The 13,762-nt window shown below is 40.6% G+C and overlaps 1 protein-coding gene across 3 annotated transcripts in view; it reads left to right on the top strand.

Moving 5' to 3' along the window:
* Window positions 1-13,762, top strand: part of PRKAR2A (protein kinase cAMP-dependent type II regulatory subunit alpha) — an 80,740-nt gene that overhangs the window by 55,453 nt on the left and 11,525 nt on the right. For all 3 annotated transcript variants that reach the window (XM_019931618.3, XM_073787947.1, XM_073787948.1), the window contains 3 exons: window positions 3,563-3,716; window positions 13,004-13,105; window positions 13,279-13,353. In XM_019931618.3, coding sequence (XP_019787177.1) covers window positions 3,563-3,716; window positions 13,004-13,105; window positions 13,279-13,353 — 331 coding nt within the window. The remainder of the gene's footprint in view (window positions 1-3,562; window positions 3,717-13,003; window positions 13,106-13,278; window positions 13,354-13,762) is intronic.

Here is a 13,762-nt window from a genome sequence, read left to right as displayed (position 1 = left end):
ATACTGCCTCAACCTCCATACCTCTGGCCCCTTCTGGCTCTGTTCCAGGTATAAATCATGTTGGGAGACATGAAATATTTGGGTTTGACCTGTTCGCCCTGGTGTGTCCTAACCTCTTGAGCTATTAGTATCACCTGGAGGACTCCTTCTGACCCCTCCTCAGTCCTGAAAGGAACACCCTCACCAGAGTTTAAGATCAATAAGATGTTGCTTCACCCAATGTCTTCCATTAATTATTTTTCATTTTTTCTTTTGAAATAATTTCAGAGTTATAGAAACGTTACACAAATAGTACAAAAAATTCTTATAAACCTGGGTTCCCCAGATTTATGTTTTACCACATTAACTTTATTGTTTGAAAGTAAGTTGCAGGTATAAGCCCTTTTACCTCTGAATACTTCAGTGTATATTTCCTAAAAATAGAATATTCTCTTACATAAGCAGAGATCAATTGTAAAAATTAGATATTAACATTTTATACAGTACTCTCATCTATTCTGCAGACCTTATTCATTTTTTTCCAATTGCTTTCCTGATTTTTAAGATTTTTAAGGGTCTTTTCATTTTGATCAAGTAGCTATACTAGATTCAGCTGGTCCCCTGTCTCGTCGAGCCTTTTGCTCGTTCAGGAAAGTGTTCAAGAATGTACTACTTGGACTTCCCTGGTGGCGCAGTGGTTAAGAATCCGCCCGCAAATGCAGGGGACACAGGTTCGAGCCCTCGTCCAGGAAGATCCCACATGCCGTGGAGCGCCTAAGCCCGACTTAGCACCACAACTACTGAGCCTGCGCTGTAGAGCCCGCGAGCCACAACTACTGAGCCCACGCACCACAACTACTGAAGCCTGCGCGCCTAGAGCCTGCGCTCTGCAACAACAGAAGCCACCGCAATGAGAAGCCTGCACACCTCAACGAAGAGTAGCTCCTGCTCGCCGCAACTAGAGAAAGCCCGCGTGCAGCAAAGAAGACCCAATGCAGCCAAAAATAAATAAGTAATTAATTAATTAAAAAAAAAATAAACGTTAAAAAAAAAAGAACATACTCCTTGGGTAACCTTTTGGCCCTTGATACTTTGACAGATGATTACAGTTAGGGTTAGGAAAGAAATGTTTTATTTAAAGAGTAAAGATGATACAAATAATGTCTTCTTAAAGACTGTTTTGTCTATTATGCTCATGCTTCCTTCATAGAATTCTGTAAGTAGTGACAGAATAATTTTTTTAAGTTATATCACCACTTCCAACAGCCACCTTTCCCCCTTGCTCTGCCGTGTGCTCCCTCACCAAGACAGGAATCCCAGTAGGTACCTGCAGTCTGGGAAATAAGCATTTACCTGCACATATCCATAGCTTATAGGTTGAAATGCCTGTCTACAAAGGGAATGATTTGTTATTACACATGTAAATGAGAGGTATTATCTTTTGCATGCACTGAAAGTGGTTATTAATTAATTATTAAAAAGATATTGTTCCTGACCTCAAAAAACTCATTTTCTAGTTGGAGAGACTAGAAATAGATAACTATTACATAATTAAATAGATAATTATTACATAATTTGATGATAACAACAGTGAGAAAAATATGTCCCATTATTTGGAAGAGGACCGAAGTGAGAGAGGTTAGGAAAGACTCTGTTTTGTGGCTTCCTGAAATTATTTGTGTTCCCAAAATTAAGTTGCTGGCGTCTCCTGGAAGAGAGACTAAAAACACGTAAGTGAATTTACCCTGAGTTCCATTTATTCCACTCATGTCCTTGTTACTTTTGCCTTGTCCACCAGGTCAAACACAGTTCAGCTTACCTATTCGGTGGTGAGCTCCCTTGAGAGCAGGGTTGGTACTGTGTACCTGATATTTGAGTGATTGGCTTTATTCTTTGCTTCTTGTGTAACATATGATACCTAATGATTTTTATCAGACAAGTGGAGGCTCTTTGTAGGAAACTTAGGGGAAAAAAAAAAAAAACAACCAGGAAAGAAAGTAATTTAGCCCTAATTTCATCCCCAGAGTATATTCTTCCTTTCTTTTTTCTTTTTTTTTTTTTTCCTATGCTTTACTGTTAGGTCAGATCCATTACCCCAAATTTGGTTCAGATATTGAGACTGATCATACCACACACACAGCTAAGAGTGTATGAAAAGATTTATCACTCACATAATGAGGCTTTTAAGGGAGAACAGGCCAGGTTCCCAAGAGGTCCAAAAATGACTTAAGACAGCAGGGAGGGGTGACTGGCTTGGCGTTTCACGGTGGTTAGAGGGTGGGGCTGAGGTCAGAGTACTCTTATATATGAGCAGGCTCTAGTTTTGTTTGAATATCCCATCAGTGCCAAATAAGGGAGCACCCAGGTTTTCTTCTCAGCTTTCCCAGATGTGAGACAGAAGAGGAAGAAGGATTGGGAGTGGTAGGGCTTGAAAGCTGTTAACAAACATGTAAAATATAGTCAACTCTTTATTACATTTATATGTATACTTTTTATGTTAGGTCATATACATTGACTTGATTTTTAAAATCTATTTGAAGTAGTTTGCCATGGGATACAATATTATTCTATGTCATGATTTATATTGACTGCATAATATGAATATAGACATATATTTGACCTATCCCCTATTGTTAGCAGATTAAATTGTGGTTTTTGTTCTTATAAATATTACCTGGTGAGCATCCCTGCAATTAAATATTTACCAATATCTTTGATTATCTCCTTCAGAGTGCCTAGAAATGGAATTGCTGTGTCAAAGGGTCTCTTTAGGAATTTGTTATGTTGTTAATTATCTTTCAGAAACTTTAAAACATTTACACTTGCTTCAGTGGTGTATTGAGAGTGACTGTTTCTCCAAATGTTTGTCCATTCTGAATATTTTTCTTTAGTAGTCATTAACAATCAATAGATAGAGAATTGTATCATTTTTTTCTTTATTTTAATCAGTTCTACATCCTAGTTTTCAACAGACTACAAAAGAAAACCCATACAATCATTTCAATACCTGCAGGAAAAGCATTTGACAAAATTCAACACCTTTCCATGATAAAAACTCTCAGCAAACTAGGAATAGAAGGGACTTTTCTCCAACCTGATTAAAGGCATTTATAAAAAAAAAACCTATAGCTAACCTTATACTTAACGGTGAAAGATTGAATGTTTTCCCTTTAAGATGGAGAACCAGACAAGCAAAGCATGTCTCCTCTCACCACTTCAGTGCAGTATTATACTGTAGGTCCTAACCAACGCAATAAAGCAAAGAAAAAAGAAGGAAAAGAAAAAGATGGAGTGAGGGGAGAAGGACTGACGGGAGGGAAGAAGGGCATACAGATTGGAAAGGAAGAAATAAAGCTGCTTTGTCTTTGTTTGCAGATGACATGATCCTCTAGAAAATGCCAAGTTCACTCATTAAAATTAATAAATGAGTTTAGCAAGGTCACAGAATACAAAGTCAAAATGCAAAAATCTATTATATTTCTATATACTAGCAAAAATCTGTTGGAATTCCCCAATAACAACAACCTTCTATTCATGTACACCTGCCCATTATAAGTAAAATTGTTTCTTGTTATATTTCCAGGGGAACCTATGATATTTTAGTAACAAAAGATAATCAAACCCGCTGTGTTGGTCAGTATGACAACCATGGCAGTTTTGGAGAACTAGCTCTGATGTACAACACCCCGAGAGCTGCTACCATTGTCGCCACTTCAGAAGGCTCCCTTTGGGGACTGGTGAGTTAGAGAAATGGTTCTCCTTGCATAGCATGGTATTAATGCCCCTTACTTCTGAGTCTCTGTCCTTGGGCTGTTGGTTCACACTATATTTAATAGCCAATTATCTGAAAGACATTGTGGAAGGTTTTGTACCAGTGTGTTTTTCCATTTCTCTGAAGTGATTTATCAACAAACCATTTATTCCAAATTACATAGAAAAGACTGGGTCTTGTGACCTTGCAGTGTGTCAGCTCTTACTACATTTTCCATTTATGTTTTTATCAGACAAGTAGAGAGAGGGGGGATAACTCTGTACAAGAGACAGCCTAGAAAAATAAGTGTCATTGAAAGCTCTGCCAACCATGTTTTCCATCTCTATCTATCCTAGGACTAACTTTCCTCTGTGTTTGGCCATCTATTTATTCATTGGTCCATGCCAATATTCAATAGATTTAGATGACTAGAAAGGCTGATAGCCATATTCTGGGAAATAGAACTTTCCTAGAATGTCTTAGGCATAGTACTGCTATGATCCTATCCTCTATTATACATGACCCACCTTGCTTCCTTCATTATCAAGCCTTCAAAATATATAATTCTCTTCCTTCTTAAACAAAACAATCATCCTCTTGTACAGATTCCAAATTTCACTTTTAAAATGTTCACATCTATGATAATTTGTTTCCATTTACCCTACAAGCAGAATTAAATATATACCTTGGAATTATCAATATATTTCCTCAAATAAAATCACATTTTAAAGACATACTAGAGCACTTTATTGTGCTATACTAATGTAGAATTAAGAATGCCCCTGAGGCAGGACAGGAATAAAGACGAAGACGTAGAGAATGGACTTGAGGATACCAGGAGGGGGAAGGGTAAGCTGGGACGAAGTGAGAGAATGGCATGGACTTATATATACTACTAAATGTAAAATAGATAGCTAGTGGGAAGCAGCTGCATAGCACAGGGAGATCAGCTCAGTGCTTTGTGACCACCTAGAGGGGTGGAATACGGAGGGTGGGAGCGAGACACAAGAGGGAGGAGATATGGGGATATATGTATATGTACAGCTGATTCAGTTTGTTATAAAGCAGAAACTAACATACCATTTTTTTTTTTTTTTTTTTTTTCGGTACGCGGGCCTCTCACTGTTGTGGCCTCTCCCGTTGCGGAGCACAGGCTTTGGACACACAGGCTCAGCGGCCATGGCGGACCGGGGCACGAACCCGTGTCCCCTGCATCGGCAGGCAGACTCTCAACCACTGCGCCACCAGGGAAGCCCCTAACACACCATTTTAAAGCAATTATACTCCAATAAAGATGTTAAAAAAAAAAAAAGAATGCCCGTGAGAGAGACTTCCCTGGCGGCCCAGTGGTTAAGACTCCTCACTTCTAGAACAGGAGAGTTAGGTTCAGTCCCTGATCGGGGAACTAGGATCCCACATGTGGTGCGGCCCACAAAAAAAAAAAAAAAAAAAAAAGATTGCCCCTGAGAGATGAGAGATACATTGGTTTAAGAATACATCACACACTTGGGAAGCTTAAAATACTCAAGGTAGATCAATAAATAATGGGGGGAAATAAAATCAGTTTTAAAATACATTAATGCCAACTTCTGGTCCAGGCCAAGATGGAATAGCCCCATTCCTCACTAATCTTCCCTCTTAAAACTAGAAAACTCTGGATATCTTACTACAAACAAACATAGGAGACCCTGAAAGATGGAAAGGAGAAGGTGGACTGGCTAGGAACTAGGGATTTCAGGAATTAAGGAAGGACATAACAGTGAGTTCGCCAGGTTTTCTTATTAATTCCCATATATCCCAGATAGGGTGCTGGAAAAACCTACAACCCAGATCCACCAACAGGTACACATAAAAACAGCCCCAAGAAAAGTCTGCTCCCTTTAGCCAAAGGACAAGGAAAAGCACAGCTTGGCAGAATAGAAAACCTTTTATGATAATGCCACCCTATTCCTGCCAAATACCAAAGGAAAAACTGCTTCTACCTCCCCACACTGTCACTGGGGCCAGCAGGAAACTGGACTTAACAACCTCATCCAGCAGCAAAGAGGCAAAATGAGGTGATGTGTGGTGTTACTAGTTGGCACTCCACTTCCCCTGCCAGAGTAGTGTCAGTAGAGTCCAGAGGGCAGCTGAACATGCACTCCCACACGTACAGGCACCCTATATATATAGAGAGGGTGACTGCCTGCAAAAAAAGAAAAAATTGGATACAGTTTTACAACATAATACCCAAAATGCCCAGGATACAATAGAAAATCACTTGTTAGACCAAGAACAAAGAAATTCTCAATCTGAATTAGAAAAGGCAATCGAAAGATGTCAATACCGGGCTTCCCTGGTGGCGCAGTGGTTGAGAGTCTGCCTGCCGATGCAGGGGACACGGGTTCGTGCCCCGGTCTGGGATGATCCCACATGCCGCGGAGCGGCTGGGCCCGTGAGCCATGGCCGCTGAGACTGCGCGTCCAGAGCCTGTGCTCCGCAACGGGAGAGGCCACAACAGTGAGAGGCCTGCATACCGCAAAAAAAAAAAAAAAAAAAAAGATGTCAATACCAAGATGATACAGATACTGGAATTAGCTGACAATGATTTTAAAGCAGCCATCATAAAAATCCTTCAACAAGCAATTATGAACACACTAGAAACAAAGGGGAAAAAATAGGAGGTCTCAGTGGAGAAATAGAAGACAGAAAGAAGATCCAAATGGAAATTTTAGAACTGGAAAATACAATAACCAAAATAAAAACTCACTGGATGGGCTCAATAGCAGAATGAATATAAGGGAGGAAAGAATCAGTGAACTTGAAGATAGAACAATAGAAATTACCCAGTCTGAACAACAGAAAGAAAATAGACTGAAATGAACAGAGCCTGTGGACTAAAAAGAAAAGGTACAGTATTTGTGTCATCAGAGTCCCAGAAGGAGAGGAGAAAGAATATAGAGCTAAAAAATTATTCAAGGAAATAATAGTTGGAGAATTCCCAAATTTGGTGAAAGATAATAAACCTACAGATTCAAGAAGCTGAGTGAACTTCAAATTAGATAAACCCAAAGAAATCTATGCCAAAACATCAGAATCAAACTTTAGAAAACTAAAGACAGGAATAAATTTGAAAGCAACTAGAGAGAAACAATGCTTTACGTACAGAGAAAAAACAATTTGAATGACACCAGATTTCCTATCCATGAAGGCCAGAAGGAAGTAGCACAGCATTTTTCAATTGCTGAAAGAAAAGAACTGTCAACTCAGAATTCTATACCTAGTGAGAATATCCTTCAGGAATGAAGATATTCTCAGATAAAACAAAACTGAGACTTTGTCACCTGCAGAAGTGATAAAAGAAAGAAATTTGGGGCTTCCCTGGTGGCACAGTGGTTGAGAGTCCGCCTGCCGATGCAGGGGACGCGGGTTCGTGCCCCAGTCCGGGAAGATCCTACATGCCGCAAAGCGGCTGGGCCCGTGAGCCATGGCCACTGAGCCTGTGCATCCGGAGCCTGTGCTCCGCAACAGGAGAGGCCACAACAGTGAGAGGCCCGCGTACCACAAAAAAAAAAAAAAAAGAAGAAAGAAATTTGGAACATCAAGAATGGAGAAAGAATAACAGTAAACATATGGATAGACATAAAAGTCTATCCTCCTCTTGAGTTTTCTAAAATAGGTTAGATGCCTTGAAGCAAAATTATAACATTGTCTTACGTGGTTCTTAATGTATATAGAGGAAATATTTAAGACAATTACATTCTAAAGGGGAAGGAAAGGGGCCTAAATGGAAGTTAAACTTCTACACTTTACTCAAACTACTAAAATGTTGATACCAGTAGACCATGATAAGTTACATATATAAATATAATACATAGAGCAACCACTAAAGTAATCTGTACAAAGAGATACACTCAAAAACTCTATAAATCCATTCAGGTAACCTGCAGGAAGGCAAGAAAAGTGAAACAGAAGAACAGGAAACAGGGAAGAACAGAAAACATTGAATTAAATGGTAGACGTAAGCCCTAGTATATGAATAATTACTATAAATATAGATGATCTAAATATACCAACTGAACTTATTTACAAAGCAGAAGTAAAGTCATGAATGTAGAAAACAAACTTATGATTACCAGGGGATAAGCAGGGGGGAGGGATAAATTGGGAGATTGAGACTGATATATACACATTATGGGGAAAGAATCTCAAAAAAAGAGTGTTTATATGTATAACTGATTCACTTTGCTATACACCTGAAACTAACACAACATTGTAAATCAACTATACTCCAGTAAAAAAAAATTTTAAAGCTATTATGCCAAGTTAATTCAATCTAACTAATTAGAGGGCAGGAAGTTCTTTCAATTATTGTATGTGCTGTCTGAGAAACACACTTGAATATAGCTACAGATTTCATTAATTACAGTTCATTATTTTCCAGATTAGTTACTAAACTCGCATCAGAAGGTCAAAGACAGCAATTTTGTCAGCTGCCACTTCTCTCAGTGCTGTATCTTTTGCATTTCTGGAACTCAGACAGAAATTGATTACAAACAAAAACAAATCTCCATAAAAATGAGAAACATAAGTCTTTATGAATATGTTCAAGCCAAATGATTTTGTAAAGTATAAGAATCTTTGTTTTTAAAGACTTCCTTACAATCTTTATTTTTGGACTTCCCTGGTGACGCAGTGGTTAAGAATCTGCCTGCCAATGCAGGGGACCTAGGTTCAATCCCTGGTCCGGGAAGATCCCACATGCCACAGAGCAACTAAGCCCGTGCGCCACAACTACTGAGCCTGTGCTCTAGAGCCTGCGAGCCACAACTACTGAAGCCCGCATGCCCTAGAGCCTGCGTACTGCAGCTACTGAGCCCATGTGCCACAACTACTGAAGCCTGTGTGCTGTAGGGCCCATGTGCTGCAACTACTGAAGCCCGCGCACCTAGAGCCCATGCTACACAAGAGAAGCCACTGCGATGAGAAGCCCGCGCACCTCAACGAAGAGTAGTCCCCACTCACTGCAACTAGAGAAGGCCCGCGCACAGCAACTAAGACCCGATGCAGCCAAAAATAAATAATAATTTTTTAAAAAAGAAAGTAGAAGTATAGTAATATATATACTATGCAAACATTAACCAGAAGAAAGCAGAACTTAATATCAGATAAGTAGACTTCACAGCAAAGAAAATTACCAGAGACAAAGAGGAACATTACATAATAATGAAAGAGTTAATCTACCAAGAAGACACAGAAACCCTAAATATGTATATACCAAACAACAGAGCTTCAAAATATGTAAAGCAAAAACTGATAGAACTGAAAGAAGAAATAGACAAACCCACAGTTATATTTGCAGACTTCAACACCCCTTTCTCAACAATTGATAGGACAACTAGACAAAAAATTGGGAAGGATACAGTACTTAACATCACCATCGACCAAAAGGATCAAATTGAAATTTATAGGACACTTCACACAACAACAGAGAATACACATTCTTTTCAAGCCCACAAATGTTCACCGAGATAGACTACATGTATCCTGGGATATAAAATAAAACTTAACAAGTTTAAAAGAATTGAAATCAGACGGTGTGTTCTCTAACCATAATGGAATGAAACCAGAAATCAGTAACAGAAAGATAACAGGAAAATCTCCAAACACTTGGAAATCAACCCATTCCTAAATCTAAAAGTCAAAGAGAAAGTCTCAATAGAAATTTATTAAAAATGAACTGTAAAACTGCTTGCCTTGGACTTCCCTGGTGGTGCAGTGGTTAAGAATCCGCCTGCAAATGCAGGGGACACGGGTTCAAGCCCTAGTCTGGGAAAATCCCACATGCCATGGGGCAACTAAGCCCGTGAGTCACAACTACTGAGCCTGTGCTCTAGAGCCCGCAAACCACAACTACTGAGCCCACGTGCCACAACTGCTGAGCCCATGTGCCACAACTACTGAAGCCCATGCACCTAGAGCCTGTGCTCCACAAGAGAAGCCACTGCAATGAGAAGCCCGTGCACCGTAACGAAGAGTAGCCCCTGCTCGCCACAACTAGAGAAAGCCTGCACACATCAACAAAGATCCAATGCAGCAAAAAATAATAATAATTAATTAATTTAAAAAAACAACTGCTTGCCTTGTGGTTTGGATATGAGAATTAAGTAGAAGCACATCCGAGAAGCAGTTTCCTCAGTGCCTGGCACAAGGTAGGGTACTGCAGAGTGGTGGCACCTGCTTCCCTTGGTTGTGGTGCTGCTCACCACCCTTCCATTTCTGAAACTCCCTCTCCTGAGATCCCTGCCCTGCCTTCCTAGTTCCTAGCCTTATCCTTTGCAGTCTTTTCTTCCTCTCCCTGCTATCTTAAGTGAGATTCATCTCGCTGCTGCCTTACGTGACCTATTTAGATGCCCTTTTCTCCTGCGTTATTCACCCGCTTTATAGCCCAAACCCTTCCAAAGCTTCAGTACCACCTTCAGGAAAGTGACTCCCAGAGGGTCCTCTATAGCCTGACTTCTTACTTGTGCCTTCCAAGGCCTTTGGAAATGCCTTCTGAGGCTAAATCAGGGAGGACCTGGTGTTGCCACTGAGTTTCTCAAATTGGATTCTATATTCCTTCTCTTACTGGGGGCAGCTGCCACCATGACCACTACACTTAGTCTCTGCTCCCACTCTGTCTTGCTTGCATGAAAGTGAGTAGAAACTCTTTTTTCTTTTAATATTTATTTAGCTGTACCAGGTCTTAGTTGCAGCACGTGGGATCTACATTGTGGCATGTGGGATCTAGTTCCTTGACCAGGGATCGAACCCAGATCCCCTGCGGAGCACGGAGTCTTTTTTTTTTTTAATAATTTTATTTATTTATTTTTGGCTACATTGGGTCTTCATTGCTGCACCCAGGCTTCCTCTAGTTGTGGCAAGCAGGTGCCACTCTGTTGTGGTGCGTGAGCTTCTCATTGCAGTGGCTTCTCTTGTTGTGGAGCACAGGCTCTAGGTGCGTGGGCTTCAGTAGTTGTGGCGTGCGGGCTCAGTAGTTGTGGCTTGCGGGCTCCAGAGCACAGGCTCAGTAGTTGTGGCGCACGGGCTTAGTTGCTCCGCAGCATGTGGGATTTTCCCAGACCAGGGCTCGAACCTGTGTCCCCTGCCTTGGCAGGCAGTTTCTTTTTTTTTTTTTTTTTTTTTTGCGGTACGCGGGTCTCTCACTGCCATGACCTCTCCTGTTGTGGAGCACAGGCTCCAGACGCGCAGGCTCAGGGGCCATGGCTCACTGGCCCAGCTGCTCCGCGGCATGTGGGATCTTCCCAGACCGGAGCACGAACCCGTGTCCCCTGCATCGGCAGGCGGACTCTCAAGCACCGCGCCACCAGGGAAGCCCGGCAGGCGGATTCTTAACCACTGTGCCACCAGGGAAGTCCCAGTAGAAACTTTCTTCAGTCAAAGGAAAGGGTAGTATTCTTCTCTTTTGAACTTCAGGGCTACTTGCTTGACTCTGAACACTTGGGTGCCTGAGGGAGCTACCATTTCACAGTAGGAGTTTCCTCTTCACAGCTCCATTGGAAGCTCCCTGAAAGCTGGGTTGGTGTCTGGTGCTTTTTTATATCCTCCGCAGTCATAGGAACTGGACTTGCACAGCCTGAGAGCTCTGGGAAGTGCAAAAGCATGCGTAGAAAGGGTTGGAACACAAATAGAGATATCAGTTGTTTTCTCTTTAGCTAGAAATACAGTTTATTGCTGCAATTTTAGTAATATTTGTAACGTTATAGATGGATTTAGAAATACTGTTTTTTGACAATGTCTGCTCAAACATAAGGAAAGAAATTTTATAACTCCCATTGTCTCAGTCTTGATTGTTCTCTTTCCACAGCACTCTTGGCCTAGATTGGTGCAGGAAACATGTAGAAACTGAAGTCTAAAGATAATGGAGTAATATTCCAAAGTATAACAGTAACATTTTAAATGATACATCTCTAACCTTGGACTTCAAAAAAGTAGTGGCAAGTGATGCAGCTGATTAGAGCAATCAGAGATTGAATGGCTCTTTTCAAGCAGACAGATGGAAAAGAAAATGGGGGCAGAATCTGGCTTAGTACCAGAGAACAGACATTATTTGTACTTCAGTTTAGGAAGGGAGGGTAGGAGTCTGCCACCTTTTATACTACGAGTATAGGGTGCAGTAGGTGACTTCTCCTGTCAGGCAGATGAAGCATGGCATGGGATAGGACCAGGGAGTTCTGTGGCTGATGAATATGAGCCAGTGAAACCTATTTAGACATCTCAACTCAGTTGTCTTCTATGTGTTTTCTCCACCCAACTCCCACCCCATCATCAAGAATACTAAAATAGCAAACCTACAGCTAAACATGCCCTTAGCCCCTTGCTGTTTTTCATTCTTTCAGCCTTTAGGATGTCATTACTGTACTTTAAAAAAAAAAGAAAAAAAAAATCTTTCTATTCTTGAGAGCCCAAGGTAGAAGAAAGTTAAAATTAACTTAGGGACAAAAAACTGCCTACTCACGTAGGAGCCTAAGCAATTAACATTCTCCTGGTTGCATGTCCCTCCCCACACACGCATACACATATCTGAGAAGTACCTGACCATAGCTCTGGTTAACTGTCTCTTGAGTATGAATCCGTGACTTGCTGGGGTCAAGATATCTTTCGCATGCCTGCCTTCCATTTTGAGTTTCCTACTTTATCTCTCCATTAATTTAAAACCTACCTCTCTTTCAGGTCCCAGACAAATTTATATTTTTGCAACAAAATTATCCTTGATCACTCCAGGCTATCGTGATCTCTCTCCGCAGAATTCTTGTGGCACTTACTTTGTCTCTGTAGTTCATCTAGCACATTTCATATGCTGTCTTGGACTGTAGTTTTTTATTCCTATAAATTTTGTATTGTCTCCCCATTGAGATTATAAAGTCCTTGAGGGCAAGAACCATCTGATTGTTTTATCTCCCTTTTTTGAAGGTGCATCTTTTCACATTAAACAGTGACTGTGAGCTCACAAATGTTTGATTGGGACGTTTTAAATTTTGTATTCTATTTATGACTGACCCATAGGTGGCACCCATTGAGTACTTGATAGCAGGTGACAACATGTGAGACATCTGTCTGGCTCAGGCTACAGATCTTTTTCTCATAGCAATGACTCAGATTGAAATATCATTAAACACTCAGTTGACCCAGTACCTTCCAGAGACCTCTAATGTTTGCTGTGGCATAGTTAATTAAACCATAGATGCTCCCTTATACAGGCATTTACCAGAATTTTCATATCCTTTCTTATAGGACCGTGTGACGTTTAGAAGAATCATAGTGAAAAATAATGCAAAAAAGAGGAAGATGTTTGAATCATTTATTGAATCTGTGCAGCTTCTTAAATCACTAGAGGTAAAGCCTATTTTAATAAGAGTCTGTCTATGGGGATTTAAGCAAAGCTGTTAAAACGATTCTCGTTAGATTTCTTAAATCATACTATTCTAGCCCATTTCAATGTTGTATAGATACTATTTGTGACTTTCAATTAAGACGTTTCCTTATAATTTGTATGTTCATTGTTTCAGGTGTCAGAACGAATGAAGATTGTGGATGTAATAGGAGAAAAGGTCTATAAGGATGGAGAGCGCATAATCACTCAGGTGAGTGGGGGCCTTGTGCAGCACCTTTCCCGGAAGCCACCTCCTGAAGGACTAGTGCATCGTTTGTCCTGTCACTTTGGGGAGCTCATGTTGCACGATACGCAGGCACACTTCCTGCAGAGTGTTCTAAAGCCCATTGATGTTCAGCTCACTGACTTATGCACATCTCTTGCCTCCATTCACCTTTCCTTGGCTTCTGGTGTTTGTTCTTTTGGATGTCATTTTCTTTCAACCCTGAGTAAGCTTCCTGCATCACTGTTAAAACCTGGAGAAGGTCGAAAGGTTGTGTACCTTCTCTCTATGTTTGGCACAAAGTCCCTTTTAGCTAATCTAACACAAACCAGTCTTCAGTGACTGACCAGATTTGTAAGGTATCTTTAGTGTTTCCTTTGTACCTTTTTGTCATGTT

Source organism: Tursiops truncatus, chromosome 10 (assembly GCF_011762595.2).
Source record: "Tursiops truncatus isolate mTurTru1 chromosome 10, mTurTru1.mat.Y, whole genome shotgun sequence".
Classification (NCBI taxonomy): domain Eukaryota; kingdom Metazoa; phylum Chordata; class Mammalia; order Artiodactyla; family Delphinidae; genus Tursiops; species Tursiops truncatus.
Note: the sequence above shows the minus strand (reverse complement) of the source record. Positions and strands in the feature narration are given on the sequence as shown.